At 42.2% G+C, this 19,919-nt stretch overlaps 3 protein-coding genes across 23 annotated transcripts in view; 2 read left to right on the forward strand and 1 right to left on the reverse strand.

Moving 5' to 3' along the window:
- ank3b (ankyrin 3b) overlaps positions 1 to 5,255 on the forward strand; it is a 150,162-nt gene extending 144,907 nt beyond the window's left edge. For all 21 annotated transcript variants that reach the window (XM_070545746.1, XM_070545752.1, XM_070545754.1 and 18 more), the window contains one exon: positions 5,101 to 5,255. The gene's annotated coding sequence lies outside the window, so the exon portion shown is untranslated. The remainder of the gene's footprint in view (positions 1 to 5,100) is intronic.
- An 8,382-nt stretch (positions 5,256 to 13,637) lies between these two features.
- g6pc1a.2 (glucose-6-phosphatase catalytic subunit 1a, tandem duplicate 2) lies at positions 13,638 to 16,545 on the reverse strand. Its single transcript, XM_015962681.3, has 5 exons — positions 16,219 to 16,545; positions 16,022 to 16,131; positions 15,011 to 15,116; positions 14,587 to 14,702; positions 13,638 to 14,515 (listed from the first exon to the last, which is right to left on the reverse strand). The coding sequence occupies exons 1-5, from the start codon at positions 16,449 to 16,451 to the stop codon at positions 14,013 to 14,015; spliced, it is 1,068 nt and encodes a 355-aa protein (XP_015818167.3). The 5' UTR covers positions 16,452 to 16,545; the 3' UTR covers positions 13,638 to 14,012.
- Positions 16,546 to 17,299: 754 nt separating this feature from the next.
- On the forward strand, positions 17,300 to 19,583 carry g6pc1a.1 (glucose-6-phosphatase catalytic subunit 1a, tandem duplicate 1). Its single transcript, XM_015962680.3, has 5 exons — positions 17,300 to 17,642; positions 17,733 to 17,842; positions 18,560 to 18,665; positions 18,756 to 18,871; positions 18,943 to 19,583. The coding sequence occupies exons 1-5, from the start codon at positions 17,425 to 17,427 to the stop codon at positions 19,449 to 19,451; spliced, it is 1,059 nt and encodes a 352-aa protein (XP_015818166.3). The 5' UTR covers positions 17,300 to 17,424; the 3' UTR covers positions 19,452 to 19,583.
- The last annotated feature ends 336 nt before the right edge of the window (positions 19,584 to 19,919 follow it).

Raw genomic sequence — 19,919 nt, forward strand, 5'->3', positions numbered from 1 at the left:
TCACTTGTACTGCTTCGTTTTCACACAGAACAAGACCCCCCACACGCGCACGCGCGCGCGCACACACAGCCTGAAGCACAGAATACGGAATGCAGAAAATCAGCAGGGGGACAGTTTGAGACAGAATGTCATGCGTCTGTGACAGTGTGTGTGTCCTGTCACTGTGACCCGATTGATCATGCGCCCTGGCTGCTTGAGCAAAGGAGATCTCCAATTGGCTGAATGGTTAGCGCACGTGACTATCACCCTTGAGTCTGGGGATGGAATCCTGATTGGATCATTTTTTTATATCCGCCACAGCTCTCTCTGAAGAACTCAGCATTGACGGCTTCAGCAACGCCGTGCCACTCCGTGGATTTTCTCTTATTTGTTTTGCAAAAGCACTTCCTTTCATTTCTCCACCTCACCCACAAGTACCTCAATTTCTGCTTGTGAAATAGCGCTTCCTTGATCTGCGGTCGTGATCGAAATGCTGCAACAAGCCAGCATGAGATCCACAAGACACTTTGCATTGACAATTTATGGCAGTAAGTGGGCGTGGTGAGGGTGGGATGTGACTTAAAAAGCAGCTGAGAACATTTGTAGATAGTTTCTGATTTATGAAGCGGAGATTGCGTGCTGCTGTGCGTACGCCATGTTTGATAGCTCACAAACCTACTTAGCGTAAGTACTTTTATTTTTATTTATTCATTTATTTATTTATTTGCTGAGCTTAAATACGGGTTTGGGAAAGATTAAATGCAATGTTTGATAAATGAGACCCCTGCTGATTAAAATCAGGTCTGTTGAAGCAGGGAACACAGTAAAACAACCTGGATACTGGCCCTCAAGAAAGGGAGTTGGGTCACACTGTAGGTCTTCACCAGGTTTGCACACACTGTAGCTGGTATTGTCCCATTCTTTCATGCAGATCTAGAGCTGTAATGTTTTGGTTCCGTTGCTGGGCAACACGGCTGCACAGTGGAACAGTGCTTAGCGCTGTTGCCTAAGAAGGTCCTGGATTCACACCCCAGCCTGGGGTCTTTCTGCATTGACTTTGCATGTTCTCCCTCTGCATGTGTGGATTCTCTTTGTGTACTCGAGCTTCCTCCCACAGTCCAAAAACATGACAGTTTGTGGTCTCTCAAAAATTGTCCTTAGGTGTGAGTGTTTGTGTGCATGGTTGATTGCCCCGTGTGTGTCTATGTTGCCCTGCGATGGCCTGGCAACCTGTCCAGTATGTACACTGCCTGCTTGCCCAGAGACTGCTGGAGATGGGCACCAGCTCCCCATGACCCTGCATGGAGAAGAAAATGGATGGATGCTGGACAACACAGACTTTCAACTTTTCAAAGATTTGAGGTCTGGGGACTGGCTAGGCCGCTCTAGAACCTTGGAATGATTTTTACATAGCCACTCTTTTTATTTCTGGGTTCTGGGTTTGGGATTATCGACATGTTGGAAGTTCCAGCCATGATTCATCTTAAACGCTCTCACTGATAGGAGATTTCCCCCAAAACCTCACAATGCATAGCCCCATTTATCCATTCCTTAATACAAATCAGTCATCCTGAATGACTTAAGATCATTCGTCCTGTCCCCTTTGCAGTGAAGTCTGCTCCAGAGCATTATGTTTCCACCTCCATGCTTCACATTGGGTTTGATGTTTTTGGGATGCAACTCAGTACACGGCATGTTGTGCTTATACTAAAGGATTTTATTACAGTGTCATCTGCCCACAAGACTATCGCAGTTCTTCTCTGGATCATCCAGATGGTTATTGGCGAACTTCAGACGGGTCTGGACATGTGCTGGCTTAAGCAGGCGAACCTTTGGAGTGCTGCAGGATTTTAACCCATGACAATGTAGTGTGTTAATAATAGTAAATTTTGTTACTTTGAGCCCAGCTCTCTTCAGGTCCTTGTCAAGTTCCCCTCATGTAGTTCCAAAATGTTTCCTCACCATTATCTAGATCATTTGTACCCCAAGAGGGGAGATTTTGCATGGAGCCTTGGGTCGAGGGAGGTTGTCAGTTGCTCCATTAGCTGATCTCTTCTCTTGTTAAAGGTAGAAACGGGATGTTTTTTTGGGTTCCCCCTAGGTGTGTACATTGAGGTCTTGTAGGGGGGCTTGTCACCCATTCACCTTAGCTCCTCTTCAATTCGAACCCTGAATTTAATCCATCTGGAGGATAAGAGCAGCTGTGTGATATAAAATGTGGCATTCAATGACCAGAAGACGCATCATTTTTCATGATGCACTGTGAGATAACAAAACCCGATGAATTATGTCGTTGTGAACGAATTCCGCTCTGTTTTTTGGTGTTAGGAGTTTTGAAGAGCATTGTGATTTAATCTTGAGGTGCTATAGAAAAGATTGTGTTCTTTCTTTCTTTCTTTCTCTCTAGTAACGGCAATTTTAAAGAAGTGCAGTCAGTGCTTATTTTCTTGTTTCAATTCTGCTTCACAAGCAGCTCTTCTAAGGCTGATTGTTTTGGATGACATCTGTTGATGTCATTTCCTACTGAGTTACAACCAATCAGCGTGAGTTAACCAAATGTTCTGCTTAGCTACTCAAACCAGCCCTTCTGAGTACCCCCTCCTGTTCAGGTACTTCAAAAATTCCTGAAAATGATAAGGAAAATGGCTGTTCGGCCAGCCCAGTTAAGTGGAGACACGCACATGCCTGGAAGATCCGGTAAAATAACCCCTAAGTACTGGTTCAATTCAATTAATTTCAATTAAAGTTTATTTATATAGCGCCAAATCACGACAAGAGTCGTCTCAAGGCACTTCACATAATAAACATTCCAATTCACAGTTCATTAAGCCAATCAGAAATAATGTTTCCTATATAAGGAACCCAGCAAATTGCATCAAGTCACTGACTAGTGTCAGTGACTATACAGCAATCCTCATACTAAGCAAGCATGCAGCGACAGTGGAGAGGAAAACTCCCTTTTAACAGGAAGAAACCTCCAGAGAATCCTGGCTCAGTATAAGCAGCCATCCTCCACGACTCACTGGGGATCGAGAAGACAGAGCAAGCAGAGACACACACACACACACACACACACACACACACACACACACACACACACACACACACACACACACACACACACACACACACACACACACACACACAGACAAGTAATGTGTCTATAGTTATATTGTGATGTCTTAGTAAATATTGTATTTGGTGAAAGATAAACTTTATTGTATTTATCCTAGTGGATAATTAAACGGATAAACTAGTATTAGCACATCAAAAGTCAATTAAAACAAAAAGTTATTATCAGGAGAGAGAGAATGTATTAGTGGTTAGCAGCAGTGTGCTAGTCGATGGCCCCCTCCATGAGGCCACCACAGCTGAGCAGAACGTCATTGTAGCTTCTTCTGGGGAGAAAAACACTTACAGAGAAAATAAAGTTAACAGCTGAAATTGCACAAAATAGTACAGTTAAAGAGCAGACTGTAGAAGAAAGCAGTAGAGTGTGAAAAAAGGTCAGTGTGTCCTCCAGCAGTCTAAGCCTATAGCAGCATAACTACAGAGTTAACTCTGGATAACCTATCCTATTTAGATGTAGGCATGTTGGAGGCAGGGCAAGGGAGAACCGTCTTTACCGACTGTACACTCCACCTCCCTGTAATCCCCCACTTGTCCAGATTTAGGCTAACATCAGATTTTAACTATAAGCCCTATCAAATAAAAATGTTTTAAGCCTATTCTTAAAATTAGACAAAGTGTCTGCCTCACGGACTAAAGCTGGGAGCTGGTTCCACAGGAGAGGAGCCTGATAACTAAAAGATCTGCCTCCCATCCTAAGTTTAGATATTCTTGGAACCACCAGTAGACCTGCAGTCTGAGAGCGAAGTGCTCGGTTAGGAACATATGGAACAATCAGATTACTGATGTATGATGGACCTTGATTATTAAGAGCTTTATATGTGAGAAGGAGGATCTTAAAATCTATTCTGAATTTAACAGGTAGCCAATGTAGGGAAGCTAAGACAGGAGAGATATGATCTCTCTTTTTAATTCTCATCAGAACTCTAGCTGCAGCATTTTGGACAAGCTGAAGACTTTTAACTACATTCTGTGGACTTCCTGAGAGTAATGAATTACAGTAATCCAGTCTTGATGTAATAAATGCATGAACTAGTTTTTCAGCATCACGCCTGGAAAGTTTGCTTCTAATCTTAGCAAAATTCCGAAGGTGGAAAAAGGAAATCCGACAAACTTGTGAAACCTGGGATTTGAATGACATGTCCTGGTCAAAGATAACACCAAGGTTCCTTGCTTTGTTCTCGGAGATTAATGTAATGCCATTAAGGTCAGGCGATTGGCTAAGCAATTTCCTTTTCTGGATTTCTGGTCCAAAGATGAGAACTTCCGTCTTGTCTTGATTTAAAAGCAAAACGTTTAGAGTCATCCAATTTTTTATGTCCTCAAGACAAGCCTGTAATCTACCCAACCGATTGGTTCATCAGGGTTAATTATGTCGTTGTGAACGAATTCCGCTGTGTTTTTTGGTGTTAGGAGTTTTGAAGAGCATTGTGATTTAATCTTGAGGTGCTATAGAAAAGATTGTGTTCTTTCTTTCTTTCTTTCTTTCTAGTAACAGCAATTTTAAAGAAGTGCAGTCAGTGCTTATTTTCTTGTTTCAATTCTGCTTCACAAGCAGCTCTTCTAAGGCTGATTATTTTGGATGATGTCTGTTGATGTCATTTCCTACTGAGTTACAACCAATCAGCGTGAGTTAACCAAATGTTCTGCTTAGCTACTCAAACCAGCCCTTCTGAGTACCCCCTCCTGTTCAGGTACTTCAAAAATTCCTGAAAATGATAAGGAAAATGGCTGTTCGGCCAGCCCAGTTAAGTGGAGACACGCACATGCCTGGAAGATCCGGTAAAATTACCCCTAAGTTCTGGTTCAATTCAATTCAAGTTTATTTATATAGCGCCAAATCACGACAAATTCTGGTAGTGGAAACATGCCTAATCCCCAACATCAACCTCTGGACTATTAACTGCTCATGTGCTAAAGTTGCACCTGTAATGTATTCAAAATGAAAAAAATAGCCAGTGTCTAAAATTTGAAATGTTTTTTCTGTTACAGGTTTTTGAAGTCCACCTTCGACCCAACACACACACATACACACTTCAGGATGAAAAACAAACTGGAGCCCACAAAGAACGGGGCTGTGTCAGTCAGCCAAGTCGTGTTTGAAGCTTTCACCCACAGCGCATGGTTTTCACCAAGACTATATTTTCTTGATTTCGCATGAGCATGTCCCAAACTCACAGTCAGGAGGACACGCATGGACGTGAGCTGGAAGATCTCATCTTCGACACACAGACTGCATCAGCAGCTGAAGAAAAGCCAACTGCTGACAGAACTAACGTCACTCTCAGACACTTGCCTTTTAGGGGCTATTTTATCCCTCCTGAACCTACAGCACTGGGGCGCACCATGTGGTTCTTTTATAAAAAAAATGTATAAATATAACAGTGAATGGGTGATTTTGTTGTATATAAAACCACACTGTTTAAATCCTAAAAAAGTAGCTTCATGGATTGTTTATGCACTGATCTGAGTTGAAGAAGCTTTACAGAGTTGGTGCGTTGGTTTTAGGGGTCGACACTGTTTGAGCGGCCTTGAGTGTGTGACCTGATTTGCTCTTCCTACACAAATAATAAAAAGGAACAAAACAGCTGTATGAGAACAGGGATAGACTGGAGGAAAAGCAGAATCTACTGTGGAATATTCTTCAGAGAAACAACATTTTGCTGCATGTGATGTCACTTTATTTTTAATGCTTTTGTTTGGTTTTATTTAGATTCAAAGCACTGTAATACGAGTAGAGAGGATCTGACGGTACTTGTGTGTGTACTTATAACAGAAACATGGCTGCCTTCGAGTAGGGTTTTTACAATGGAAAACTCGCACTCCACAATCGAGTGGTGAGACAGTGAAGCTTTTCTCTTATGAAAAATACTGATATTGTCCCCAAATGTAACCTGCTAATTGGCATAGCAAACTGCTAGCAGCCCCGTGTGTGTGTGCAACATCATAAAACCGTGTAACTGTACAACCCCCCCCCCCCCCCCCCCCCCCCCATGCATACTAGAAGTTAAAGCTCTTAGGTCTACTGGTGGGTTTTTTTTACGGGGGGAGGGGGGGGGCTGTTTTTAGCTTTACGACTTTCATCTTAATTGTTATTTACATGAAAGAGAATCTAATTTTTAACCTAAATCTAATTGTACCAACAGCTGCAATCACACAAATCACTCGTGATCACACGTTGGTAAATGTCATTTTCTTTTTCTGTAAATCGTATTTCTTTATTTTTGTTTTCATACAAATCCACCCTATGCATCCACTGATGATGATGAATTTAGTACCAACGTGTGCAAACCAACATAGCCTACACTGGATGATCCAAGTAATTATTTAAGCAAAAAAAATAAATAAAATTGTGTTTTAACTGAACAAACGAGTCTGTAGTTTTCCTGCCAAACCCACGTCTCTGCAGAACCTAAGACGTTCATTTAAATCAGATTAAGCTAATTTAAAATAGAAGAATTATTAAATGTGTTGCTGGGTCACAAAAAAAAGATCAAGCTGTTACTGTTTATGGATTATATGATTACATATTTAATGATCTAAAGTTCTCTAGCTTTGGAGTAACTGAATAAGTCTTTATGAACTTGATCTGTGGTATATCTGGTCCACTTTTAATTTGTTCTCATTATCTGAAGAACAGATGGTATTGAAAGAAGAAAAAGAAAGTTGTTTTGTAAAGCATGTTTCTAGATAAAAATCACAATATGCATTGGTTATTAAAGGTGCAGTATGTAAGAATATAGTGAGAATTTTACAGTGAGAAAATCCTCAAAAGAGCCTAATGTTTCAGTCATTTTGGAAGGAAGCTTATACTGAAACATTTCATATCCAGCTGTTGCGGGATTGTCAGCTTTTCTCCTTTCAGAACAAAGGAAGGAGGGACATAATTGCTGTTTACCATCAGTGAGTGTGGGGTTGCCATGTCTCCTATGAGCTAATATCAGTGCCCACAATTGTAATTTGATGATGGCTGGCAAAAAGCTTCAGAGTTGTTTAAAGTGGTTGCAGGAACCAAATTTTACCACAGGATGTCATTTTTACATAATGCACCTTTAAGTATTTTAAAATGTTAAATTTTTGCTCTATTTTATGTCCTAAGAAAGCAAACTTTCATTGTAACTCAGCTCATTCAAGGAGTCTAGTTATTTTTAGATTGATGTGAATTTCATATCAACCACACAGACCTGGTGTTCTTGTGGCAAGGTGGAGAAACGAGGGCCCGGGCGGGACTCCCGGGTGAGAGTCATGTGCGCTAACCAGTCAGCCAAAGGGACATCCCCTTGGCCAAGTAGCCAGGGCGCATGATCAATCGGGACACAGTGACAGGACGCACACACTGCCACATTCTCACCTAGCCTAGCAACAGAAGCTGCAGCGTGTCGTACGCTCTGCTGAGAAGGTCGTTGGCTGCAAACTCCCCTCCATACAGGACCTGTGCACCTCCAGGACACTGAGGCGTGCAGGTTGGATCACAGCTGACTCGTCTCACCCTACGACACTTTGACTCGCTCCCATCTGGCAGGAGGCTCTAATCCATTCGGACCAGAACCTCTCACAGGAACAGTTTCTTCCCCTCTGTGGTTGGACTCGTGAATGACAATCCTAGGACTACTCACTCCAGTCATTTTGTTCCAGTCACCTGACCCTGTGTTGTGTTTGCACCTGACTGTTCAGCTCTGATCAGCACCTGCACTGCCTTGTATATAGTAGCCATTTTTTTTATTTTTGTTGCTCAATATTCTGCTTTATTTGTTTCATGGTGTTTTAATTTGCTTTAGTGGGCACCTATAAGTGCGTTTGTCTAATTTTAGCACCAAGTACTGCAGCAATTTCCTAATGTTGTGATCTGTTCACACACATGGCAATAAAACCCTTCGATTCTGATCATCTTAAACACTTTACTCTGCTGCTCTGTAGCTGAAAAACCTGTGGCACACTTTGCAGACACTTCAAATAAGAAAAAGTCTCGTTTTCTGTATCCTTTGAGTTTAGTTTTTACCTCTCACACCAGTGGTGTTCTGTCATTAAATAAGTGAGTGTGTATATAAGGAATGGAGCACCCAGGGAAGTGCGGGGCTTCAGCAAGACTGACAACCGGATGGTCCAATGGTTGCTTTTGGTCTGAAACGTGTTATTAGAGGAAGTTTTAGACAAATGCAAGATAACCACTTTATTAAAAAATTGTTTTGTTTTTTATCTCCACAATATATTTATAGATAGACAATGTTAGAACATAGTTGACAGGCAAGAAAACATTTTTTAAAGCTATAGAAGCCAAAGCAGCTTTAACCCCTGTTATAGTTTTTTTAAATAATTTGTCACCAGGTGTATTCTGCAGTCTTCACACACATCTGTACCCTGTAGGTGCATCAGTGTATGGTTTGAAACTGAAACCTGTCCACAGACTCAGCAGCCCCTGTGTCTGGTTCTTTTATTTCAGTTTGAACACAAATTTTATTTGGATGCTTTTGAATTTTTCTTCCAAATTTCTCTGCAAATGGTTCCTTTTTCATTTGAGCTCTTGTTTTGTTTCTGTTTTCATCACTGTTCAGGTTCCCGTTCTTATTTGTTTTGTTAGAAATTGTGATGCCTTACTGCAGTTAAACTCAGAGTCTGTCAAACTTTTGCCACCGAAGTTTCTGCTCTTCTCCCATTTCTGCTCCTCAGAACGTATGTCCATTTCAAATTGAGACAGTTTGCCTAAAATATAAATATTTGGCATGAAAATAAATTAAAAATGGCTTCTTTAAGATCACAAACTATTCAAACATTATACAACTGTTCTTTCAAAGTTTCTCTTTAATGAAAATATCCACCAGCATGCACTGACCTTCATCCTTCTGGTGGAAACAAGGCACCTCTTCCTCACACTGTCCCATCATCGTCTCATAAAATCCTGACTAACACCAGCAGGAAACTGGAATATTCTGTTATTCCAGACACAGCAGGAGATGCTGAACACAAGTACCATCATCTCAGTATGGTTAGCCTGCTGCTGGCTGGCATGTCCAAAGTGTTTGACAGGAGGAACCGCGTCCTGCAGCATCTGACCAATGGGGTGTGACCTCAACTTTTAGCCTGGTTTAGCAAGTGTTTCTCAGGAAAAGGGCAGCTGGTGACAGAAAACAGAGTCCATGATTCAATTCAATTCAAGTTTATTTATATAGCTCCAAATCACGACAAGAGTTGTCTCAAGGCACTTCACATAATAAACATTCCAATTCAGGTCAGTTCATTAAGCCAATCAGAAATAATGTTTCCTATATAAGGAACCCAGCAAATTGCATCAAGTCACTGACTAGTGTCAGTGACTTTACAGCAATCCTCATACTAGGCAAGCATAAAGCGACAGTGGAGAGGAAAACTCCCTTTTAACAGGAAGAAACCTCCAGAGGATCCTGGCTCAGTATAAGCAGCCATCCACCACGACTCACTGGGGATCGAGAAGACAGAGCAGGCAGACACCCTCCCTCCAGGAGGGCAGCTTTGCTCTGCAAAAAAACACCTCAGACAGAGATATTTAACAAACTTCAGCCAACACAACATAAGTGTCTGTTAGGAGGGGTGGTGGGTTGGGACTATCCCAACTTCAGTTCCTGCAGCCACGATGAAGCAGCGCATGTCACCTCAGTGTGGATCGGGGGAGAAGCATTGAGGTTTGGAGGGTTGCAGTGACCCTGGATGCTTCGCCAGCCTTCCCGCTGTCCCACCCAGGCAGGGGAAGGAGACAGAGTTGAGTTGCCATAGCAACGGCACATTCCACATATCTCCTGAGGGGGGAGTTTTCGTTGGAGCCTTGCAGGCTCAAGGACGCCAGATTCAGATTAGAAATTGTTTTGGGGCCAGACAGAGATAATTTCTTGTCTGTCTTACAGTTTGTTGGTCCTCAACCTCTCAGAATCCCAATAATAATGGAGGTTAATCTATCCCAATCCGTGCTGATTCGTCCACTATCTCCTTGATGGCATCCATCTTTTGTGCCAAAGAATTAATCTCCGCCAAAGTCCCAAGCTTACGATTCATCTCGACAATTATTTGAGTCTGTGAATTCACAGCACGGTGCAAACCATCTCTGATCTCCGGGATCAGGCCAATATTCCTTGACAGCTCGTTAATTTTCCGGTAAGTCAGGTAGCCTCCAAGGCCAATGAGCAGGAAACCTGACACCAACACAACGAATATCCACACGTCTTCAGAGTCCTCCACGGACAGCTGAGAGAGACAGATCAAGTTCCACTGTTTCCAGGAATCCATGATGTGTCCAACTGAGTCTGTACCGGCAGGACATCCGGGAGCCCCTTCTCTCGTTCTCATCGTTGAAAAAATTGTATCAGTCGCGTTGAGAGACCAGCTGACGAGATCCATTTAAATGTAATTCAGTTTCCAGTTTCCAGAAAAATGCAGAAGCAGCCGTGCACCCAGCACACAGAGACAGACAAAGGACTTGAGGATAAGATATGGAGGAGAGGAGGAAAAAAGCGTCTGCACCCGCCAGCAGCCGGAAGAAGAAGTGGAACAGTAAGGAAAAATCCAAGCAATTCCCTCATATAAAATGTCTGGATTTTCCCTGATTAAGGGCTTTTGTTGCCTAGATATCAAATCTAATTTAAATGTCATCAAGGTACAGCAAGCACAGGTGGTCTGAGTTTGAAAAATTTCTTGATAAGAAACTCAAACTGAACAGCTTTTGAACATTTTAGGTCAGAAACGGTTGCAACACAAATGTTTGTAACACTGCAGAGTTCTGCAGAAATGTCAAGCCTGGACTCTGCATAACGCAAATATTGAATGTTCTACTTCCTCCATTAGTCGTATTTGTACTAACTGGTGTGCAGACACAGGTATGACGTGTGAATCTACGTTGTTGATGCAACTGAAGCTAAAGGCCAAGACTGCGGTGCTCATGTACTGATTAATATATTGTTCCAATGGCATCTTTATCATCTGATGTTGAGCAAAAATCAAAATAGGACATGATGTCTTCTGGAGGGGTTGTTTGTGTTCATGTTTGTGTTTTCACAGGATTAAAATGAGAAGCTTCAGTTTAGAACAGGTCAGATGGGATTTTCCAGAGCAGAGAAATATCCAAATCCCAAATATTAGTGCGATAACTATAAATGAGTTAACGTGAACAACACTGAACAGAGGCTGTGCCTCCTAATTACACCCCTCCAGCCAGGTGACTTTACCCCTGAATGATGTCTTTCAGCAGAATTGTAGAATTTCTACATTGCCAATCCTTCAAGAACTCCATCCACAGACTCCAAGAATGTCTAGAAACTGAATTACTGTTGGGTGGAAAACGATCTTTCCTGCAGCTTTATATGATAGAATTCCAACAAAAGGTGCTTAGCTGGGGGTTTCCTGTATAGTCCGAATTCTACCAGCTGGTTCTCTTTCTGGGTAACACTGGAGCTGAGCTCTGGCCTCCTCAGTGCCAAAGACACACCCACCTCCTGCACTCTCCCTGCACCATAGAGAGAAAAGGCCTGCTGCAGGCTGCACCAGCTGCAGCTAATCTACAATTAGCACTGGTGCCTTCTTCAGGAGGAGCTTTCCAAACACGCAGGGGAACTCTGAATTAGGCCCAGTCTCAATACACGCTCTTCCACCCTTGCGCCCTTCAAATGCACAATCCCGACCAGGGTTGCGAGTGCATAGGGTGTCCCAGTTCTCAAGTGCGGAAGTTGATCACTCCCCTTTTGCACCCTTGATCCGCACTTCACTGTATTACCCACAATCCATTGCTGTGGGAGAAACGGCTCATGTTCTTTTTCTGAAATATGTTTATGTTTATGTAAATATGTGTTTTCTAATGAAATTAGTTCATTTTAGGGTGATTAGTTGATGCTCTGAATATTTTAGACAAAGCAGCAATAAATGTAAATGTGTTTCAAATAATTGTTTGGTTGTTTGTCTGAAAGTTGTTGATAAAGGTTTTTTTTAAAAGTATCACAGCGACCAGCATCCCGGCATGCTTTGTGGTCGATGACGCAATGCTCACCGTCTCAATTCGGCAATTATTTGCACACTTGTGTATCACGCACTCGAAGCCTTACAGTACACTTTCTCCAAGTGCACTTTGCTGAAGACTACAGGGCGCAGTGCAAGCACTGAGATTGGGCCTTAGTCTGTGGTTCTCCCAGGCACTGTAGACTCGGTTTTGGTGTGCTCTTATGCTGAACCTAAACAGTTGTGTAGTTTTTGGACTCAGTTTTGTTCCCAGTCCTCTTTAGAGGTTTTGGGCCTTGAGGATCAGTGTTATCGTTCTGCTTTAACCAGAGGACTTTTAGTGTGGACTTGGTGGTGACTCTTGTGTTTTAAACCTCCTGAGAGCTATTTTTTTGCTATTTTAGTTGATAGTCTTGTCACTCCTTTTGTTCTCCTCTTAGCGTTTATAAATTGACCCTCTCCTATGTTAATAAAGAGGTGCCCTTTGTTTATATTTATGTAAATAACCACCCCCTTATATTAGTAGGATCATTTTACTTAGAATAAAACTTCTTTAGTTTTTTTTTTAATTATTTTATTTCTGAACCACTTCTTATATATTGTGTTACTCCCTCCTGGACCTCCTAGACAGGAGGGGCGTAACACACACACACAAGCTCTGGTTCTTTTCCCACCAGTATGGTGACATTCCATGCACTAAAAGCCAGTTTTTAATGCTGAGAATGAGCTCATAACTTTATTTAGGCTAGAGCCAGCTCATGGATCTGAGGCTCAACTCCACCTCAGACCCATCTCCACGAGGGCACCTCTGGTTCCTGCATTAAGGATGTTGTCCTCTCTAATTAAAGTATTTGAGTCATATCTTGTCCGACTCCTCCTCTGAGGCCAATTTGCACCAGTTCATCTGTCATGGGGTCATCAGTCTTCAGTCTCGCAGCTTCCAGGATCCACTCCACTTTTTTTTGTTTTTTGTTTGTTGGTTGGTTTCTAGTATTCTAGTATTTTCTTATTATAAATCATTTGTTTTCTATTTTAAGGAAACATGACCTGCACTTGTACAGTGCTTTTCTGAGTCAGATGACTCCAGTGATTTACATTACAGTCAATAATTCACACACTGGTGGCGATGAGCTACAGTGTAGCCACAGCAGCCGTGAGACACACTGACAGAGACGAGGCAGCACAGGCACCACTGGTCCCTCTCACCACCACCCGCAGGCAAAGAGAGTGAAGAGTCTTGCCCAAGGACTACAACGACTACAGACCGTGTGCGGTGCAGACCTGGCAACCCTCTGGTTACGGGGTGGTCTGCCAGCCCTGATTTCATTATTAGTTATTTTTGTATTTTCTTTATGATATTTTTAATCATGTCTTTTTCATTAGTAAGTTTTAGTTTTTTTTATTGTATTTCTTGTTTTATGTTTCTCTTTCTGCTGGACTACCTGTCACAAACACCACATGTTGCTCTGCATCCGTGCAGAACTTTTACCTAAAGAGAAAAGTTTTTATACTTTAATCAAAGATCATTATGGGAATGAAACACTAAAGGCGAACAACAACTGGTGCTGCAACATTGGTGCTTTTTCACAGGTTTTATTTAAAAAATATTCCAAAGCTTTTCAAAAATACTTCCAAAAATACATTAAATTGACAATTGAAATAACCTATCAAAGCTCAGGCACAAGCAGTCACTTTTACACTCGTGCATGTTCCTCCAGAACAACGATTGTTGTCATCTCTGACTCAAGTCACAATCATCCTGGACAGTGGTTTCACTCAGTGTTCAGAGTCCCGTGTCTAAATGACACAACCGACAGTCTCTGGTTCACCTCAAGGCTTTTCTTAAGAGCCAGGCCGTCTCCTAAATGCATTAAGCACCAAAATAAAGTGTTTTTATCATCAAAACAAGGAAGAGTCTGTGCAGTTAGAATGTTTCTGTCCATACAGGCTGCTCACACTCCCTTTTTGTTCTGCAGGCTCAGAGCTCTGTTAACACAGTATGGGATGATGCTGACAGTGACCAGAGGCACAGTGGCACTCTTGCAGAAGGACAGCAGGTAGAAAAGGGCAGCGGTGTGAGTGGGCGGCTTGAAGGAGTCAAACAGGTGCAGCAGGACCAGAGAGCTGGCGATGCATCCTGCCCGCACCAATGGGCTGCTACTCTTTTTGGTCTCGGTGTAGAGCGGCGAGTGCAGGCCCAGACCCAGACCAAATAGGGTGCCCATGTTACGCAGCAGGCTGGCAAATGGTGTGGTGTCCAGGTGGACCCATTCAGGTCTGATGCACCATTTCTGAGCCTTCTCCAGGGTCCACAGTAGGTCCACACCCAGAGCTTTGAGCAGCAGGTAGAAACCAACAGCAAAGGAGGTTAAAAAGAGAGTCATGTAGAAGTAGGTCTTCATGTTGGCACCGTAGATCCACTTGGTTCTGTTGAAGACCTCGGCCACAATCATACCTGGATACAATAAAGAAGATTAGAAAATCCACCACAGCCTAAACCACCTCCCAAAATTAGTCCACACTGACCTGTAAGAACTCCAGCGATGACCTGATGAGGGAAGTGAGCTGCAATAAAGACCCTGGATAGACAGACGCACACCTGGACCCCCCAGAACAGGGACCAAAGCAGAGTCTTCAGATACCTGGCAGGGAAAAACCAAACAGACTCAGCACTCCAGATTCTCTCACTCACACACCTTTTAGTTCAATAAAACCATCATCACTGATATTTTTTTACTTATCACGAGTAATTCGTCTGCCTGAATATCAAAATAACCTCTCCATTCAACAACTACTTCTCAGGAGTCAATGATCAACCTCGGTACAGAACAGATAGCGTGTCCCGAGTGATAAGCGCCGGGCAAAAGAGAGTGGTAAACAGAGCTGATGTCAGCAAAGATCCAGAAGTAAAAACTAAAACTCTGGGTGGCTGGTTTGATTTCCGACTCACCAGTTACTGTTGGAGGGTTTGTTGCTGCTGATCAGGATGGTGAGGATGGAGGTCACCAGGGTGTAGTAAACCCCCGCAGCTCCCATAGCGTGGCCAGAAGGGCTGCCTAGGTTACAGAACAGAGTCACATAAAAGTCTGATTTAATCAACTTCAGCTTTAACTCAAAAAAGTGCAGTTTGATTATAATTTTAAAAATTATAAAATATCTGCTGCAGGATTTTTTAATCAATGCTAAATAAATACAGCTTGTGAACTAGAATGACATGTTTTTACTTTTGATTGAATGTTAGTCAGTTAGTAATAATAAACAAAGAATCCCTTTATTAACTGTACCAGTACTGTTAACTACTACGAGTCATTAGGGTTAAGACAAACGGCCAGGGGTGGGGTCTGCGTAGTAATGCTTTACTCAATATGGTTAAGCAGTTGTAAAGACTTTATTTCATCGTTTACTGATGCTTAATAATGCACTAAGCAATGTTAATAAAGGGACACTTATTGTAAAGTGTTATCCAGATTTCAAATGTAAATCATGGAATGTGACACTGTAAAAACTTACTAAAACAAACAACAACAAAAAAATGAAGAAAGAGGTAAAAATAGACTCAAGCAATTAAAAAAAGAATGCCAAATACAAAACCGTTATTAAAGAATGTCACAGAACAACTGAGTTGGAACGATAAGTAAAATATAAAAATCACAAAATCAGACTAACATTCCTTCTCTTGGCATGTTTTGTTCTGTCAATTTTCATTATGGTTATTATATTTTTGCTACTTTAATTAAATATGATGCCAGTAAACACTACAAATAACGAAAATTCCAAAATCTTCTAATTCAGGGTTCAAATGACTTTTAAAATGTCATTAAATTGACATGATGCATTAACTATGAGGGCTAACTTAAGTCAGGAGGTTTAAATTTGAGACAGCTATTTTGTTTTGTTTGGATTAGCATTTAGATTTGAGCTAATTTTGGTTAATGCTAGCATGTGTGGTAGCACCCCTCACCTGGTCCGGTCTCACAGGTCATTGGGTACTGGTCGATGTGAGGGCGAGCAGCATCTGTGTAATGAGCCGTCTCATGGACCCACCAGTACGGCCTCTCCCCAAACAGAATCCTGTAAAAGACTCCGGTTACTCACCTGTGATCCAACAAAAATCACCTGAGAGAGATTTGGTTTCAGTTAAAGACATGTTCAGCTCACCATTTAAACACCAGGTTCAGCCAGTCTCCAATCACAGCCACCCAGATGAGTTTGATGCCCACTGAGGGCCGCAGGTGGAACCAAAGTGGGAAGAAGATGAAGAAGGTGTTCCTGAGGTCCGCCGCCCAGGAGACCCAGAGAAACAAGCCCTGAGCATCCTTATAGTTAATCTGCAGGTAGCGGGTGCTGCTCACCCCAAAGCCCTGCACGGCGTCCATCACAGCGTCGATCATCTTAAGTCTGAAGAGGTCAAACAAACGCTCCTTCTGATGATGTGTGAGAGAGGAGGTTAAAAAAAGAACTGCTGCTGCCGTTGACACAGCTGGTTGGTTTTATACCGGGGGACCCACTACTCGAACGCATGCTCACTCTGATCTTTGGACCTGACATGTGTAATAAAACACCCGCAGTTTGGGAGGTTTTGTCGCACAAACAAGGTGAAAAGATAAATGTGCGTGTGTGTGTGTGTGTGGGGGGGGGGGGGGGGGGGGATTTCCTCCAGGTCAGAACTCAGAGCTCACTCCAAAATATTTCACATTTTTATTGATCAAAGCTGACAAGGAGATCTTGTTCCCATTTTTTCCCATGCTGCCATCGACTAGTAATTTATAAGTTATGCAATTATTCTTTTGATGGGTTTAGTGAATGCATCCCTCTGTAATAGAGCCAGCAGTTTGCAGATTACATAAGGAGAACAAAGATTAAATGATTATCTTTGGAGCTGAGCAGGACCTGAGGAGATAGGAGGTGGTAAAATCTGGAAAACTGACATGTAGGTCAGGCAAGGAAGTCAGGAGAAATGATGGAAATCTGCAGAGAATAGAGGAGATTAAACCTATTGTTGTTTGGTGGGTGTGCAGCAAACTCATTAAGGTTCAAGCTACAGTCAGGAGGTTTGGGTTTAAAAAGAAAGCTCCATGATTTTACTTTAAGAGAATGGAAGATTTCCTGTTAATATGGATTTGTCACAGGGACGGCTGCTGCTTTCTGTATTGACGGGTTTCAGCAGACAGGGCCTCAGAGGTGTAAAGGTTAAGAACTCATCTGTACTATCCTGAAGGCAAACAAATTTGCTAGCCTTGAGTAAAGTCCAACGGAACCGCAGAGAAAAAGCAGATTGGACTGTTTCAGAGAGCTTTGCAGAAAAACATCCCCCTCAAAACACCTTTGATTCCACCTGTCCTGCTCAGACTGAGCTCTGGCATCATGGATCTTCTCCACAGTTGGGGGGTTGACCTAGCGCTTCATCTGCAGACCACATACAGCAGGTATGAGGGCTTATTCAACCTGGCATCTACAGTGGCCGATCTGCACACCACGTTCTTCTACCTGTTCCCATTCTGGTTCCACACACGAAGGGACACGGCACTGCGACTGATCTGGGTGGCTGTCATTGGAGATTGGCTCAACCTAGTGCTGAAATGGTGATGAGGTGAAACTTTCCAGTAGATAAGAAAAGGGGAGATAACGAGCAGGTTTACTTCTCAGGTTTTGCTTTTTTTTTTTATTTCCAGGGTTCTTTCAGGGGAGAGGCCTTACTGGTGGGTTCATGAGACCCAGTTTTACGGAGCAGCAGAGGCCCCGCCGCTGCAGCAGTTTCCCATCACGTGTGAGACGGGACCAGGTGGGTTCATGGAACAGTCTTAGATCACATGATGTCTTTTCCTTAAGAACTGACTAGTGATTGATGAGGTTTATCATCAACTGTTAGTCTGGTTAATATGTAATAGCATCATTGACAGAGACTACTGTTTAGCCTTCTATGAATGAGTATTTTTACATGTTATGAATGAGTTATAAAGTCCATCTGAAGTGTTTTGATTGTCGCTTCAGTGATTGCAACAGTGTTCATGTGTTCATAGTGTGTGTGCTTCCACTGAAACCGGAACAATAAATGTTTTTTTTTTAAATCAATGTAAATGTCAAAAATAATGTAAACGGACAGCGTTACACGAAAGAAGCAAGTTTCTGGTGTCTTCAATGCAAAAAATCTGAATTTACCATCAGCTTCAGGGAATGAGCTATAGCACAGCAGAGAGGGAGGGGAGGGGCCTGCACAATGTGTTTGAACTGTTGTTGAAAATAAATGATATACTATTTATGAAGGTCTTTTTAATGTGAACAGTTAAAACACTTATTTTGAAAATCAGAAAATAAGCAGTAAAATTCTCAAATAATGTACAGTTCCTATGAAATACATGTCCAGACACTTACCATAAGTGAGATAAATTATTTAAATTTTGATTTCATTTAGTGAAAATCTGAAAAGTTTTTCATGTTTCAAGAGTTCATTAATCAACAGCTTTAACTAGACTCAGACGAAGTCTTCATCTCCTTGTAGGAAGTCCTTCAGGTCATGCAATGGGTGCAGCTGGTGTCTGGTATGTGATGGTAACTGCGCTTCTTTCCATTGCAAAACAAAAACAATGCCCCCCTCCACTATACAAGTGAGTTTTGGGTAAAATCGTCATTTATACCTGGAGCTGGTTCTTGAAAGCCATGAAGAATATGCTCAAGTTTAATGTTGAATGTGTCAGGTTGTTGCAGGTTGGACTGTGGCTATTAATGGTCCTGGTGATCCTAGTGGTCTGCATGTCCAGAGTCTACATGGCAGCTCATTTCCCCCACCAGGTTATTGCAGGAGTCATAACAGGTTGGTTCATTTGTAGAATTAGAAATTCAAACTGATTGTGAATTTCCTTAAAAGTTGATGTTATATTTCAGGCGTACTTGTCGCTGAGACCGTTTCCAAGAAGAAATGGATCTACAGTGCCAGCATGAGCCAGTACCTCATTGTCACATCTTTCTTGACCTGCTTTGCAATTGGCTTCTACCTCCTCCTTAAAACTGTGGGAGTGGACCTGCTCTGGACTCTGGACAAAGCCCAGAAATGGTGTATCAAATCAGAGTGGGTCCGCCTGGACAGCACACCGTTTGCGAGCCTCCTACGCAACATGGGCAGCCTTTTTGGCCTGGGACTAGGCCTGCACTTACCTCTCTACAATGGCACCACGGACAAGAACACAAGTGCAGTTTTTAAAGTAGGGTGCATTGCCATCTCTTTGGTCCTGCTTTACCTCTTGGATGGATGGACCTTTTCATCTGAAAACCATATGAGTTTCTATGTTTTATCTTTTGCTAAGAGTGCAGTTGCTCTTTTGATCTCAACCACTCTGGTTCCTTGGGCTCTTTGCAAGATTTGCAACAAAAAGAGGGATGAAAAGAGCTCATGAGATACCGTGTGATGTTTAAAGTCAAATACCACTTTAAATGTTTTGTGTTTGTTTTTATTATAGGATTGTTTCTTCTGATGTCAGAAAAGTGGGTCCAAATTCAATAAACTAGCAAATTGGCATCAACAAGGATATCCTATGAAGTGGGTGAGTTGGTTAGAGCAGGCTCACTGACAATTTTTTACTTATTAATTTCGAAAATAGCCATGAAGGCTGAACGTGAAAATAGTCTTCTACACCTATCTCCGACATTTGCTTGTGATAGAAAATAGACGGAAACACTGTCACTTAACATTCATGGACTCACCCATCATAACTCATGACAGGGAAGGCTGTTGTTGGTTTAGTGTTCAGGAAACAGCAGAGAACGTCTCTGCTAGTAGAAGCTAACAGTTAGCATTAGCAACTCCACCACATAGCAGAACTCCTTCGGACTTCTGTTATTTGTGGAGATAAAACATTCTTGTT

This window comes from Nothobranchius furzeri, chromosome 16 (assembly GCF_043380555.1).
Source record: "Nothobranchius furzeri strain GRZ-AD chromosome 16, NfurGRZ-RIMD1, whole genome shotgun sequence".
NCBI lineage: Eukaryota > Metazoa > Chordata > Actinopteri > Cyprinodontiformes > Nothobranchiidae > Nothobranchius > Nothobranchius furzeri.

Bases quoted from the DNA above. Each gene is read 5' to 3' on its own strand.
- g6pc1a.2 (XM_015962681.3), bottom strand. From the start codon at position 16,451: ATGATCGACGCTGTGATGGACGCCGTGCAGGGCTTTGGGGTGAGCAGC. The intron at 16,132-16,218 runs GTGAGCTGAACA...AGTCTTTTACAG, and splicing joins CTGAACCTGGTGTTTAAATG to GATTCTGTTTGGGGAGAGGC. The intron at 15,117-16,021 runs GTGAGGGGTGCT...TCTGTAACCTAG, and splicing joins GACCTGTGAGACCGGACCAG to GCAGCCCTTCTGGCCACGCT.
- g6pc1a.1 (XM_015962680.3), top strand. From the start codon at position 17,425: ATGGATCTTCTCCACAGTTGGGGGGTTGACCTAGCGCTTCATCTGCAG. The intron at 17,643-17,732 runs GTGATGAGGTGA...TTTTATTTCCAG, and splicing joins CTCAACCTAGTGCTGAAATG to GGTTCTTTCAGGGGAGAGGC. The intron at 18,666-18,755 runs GTGAGTTTTGGG...TGAATGTGTCAG, and splicing joins TGCCCCCCTCCACTATACAA to GTTGTTGCAGGTTGGACTGT.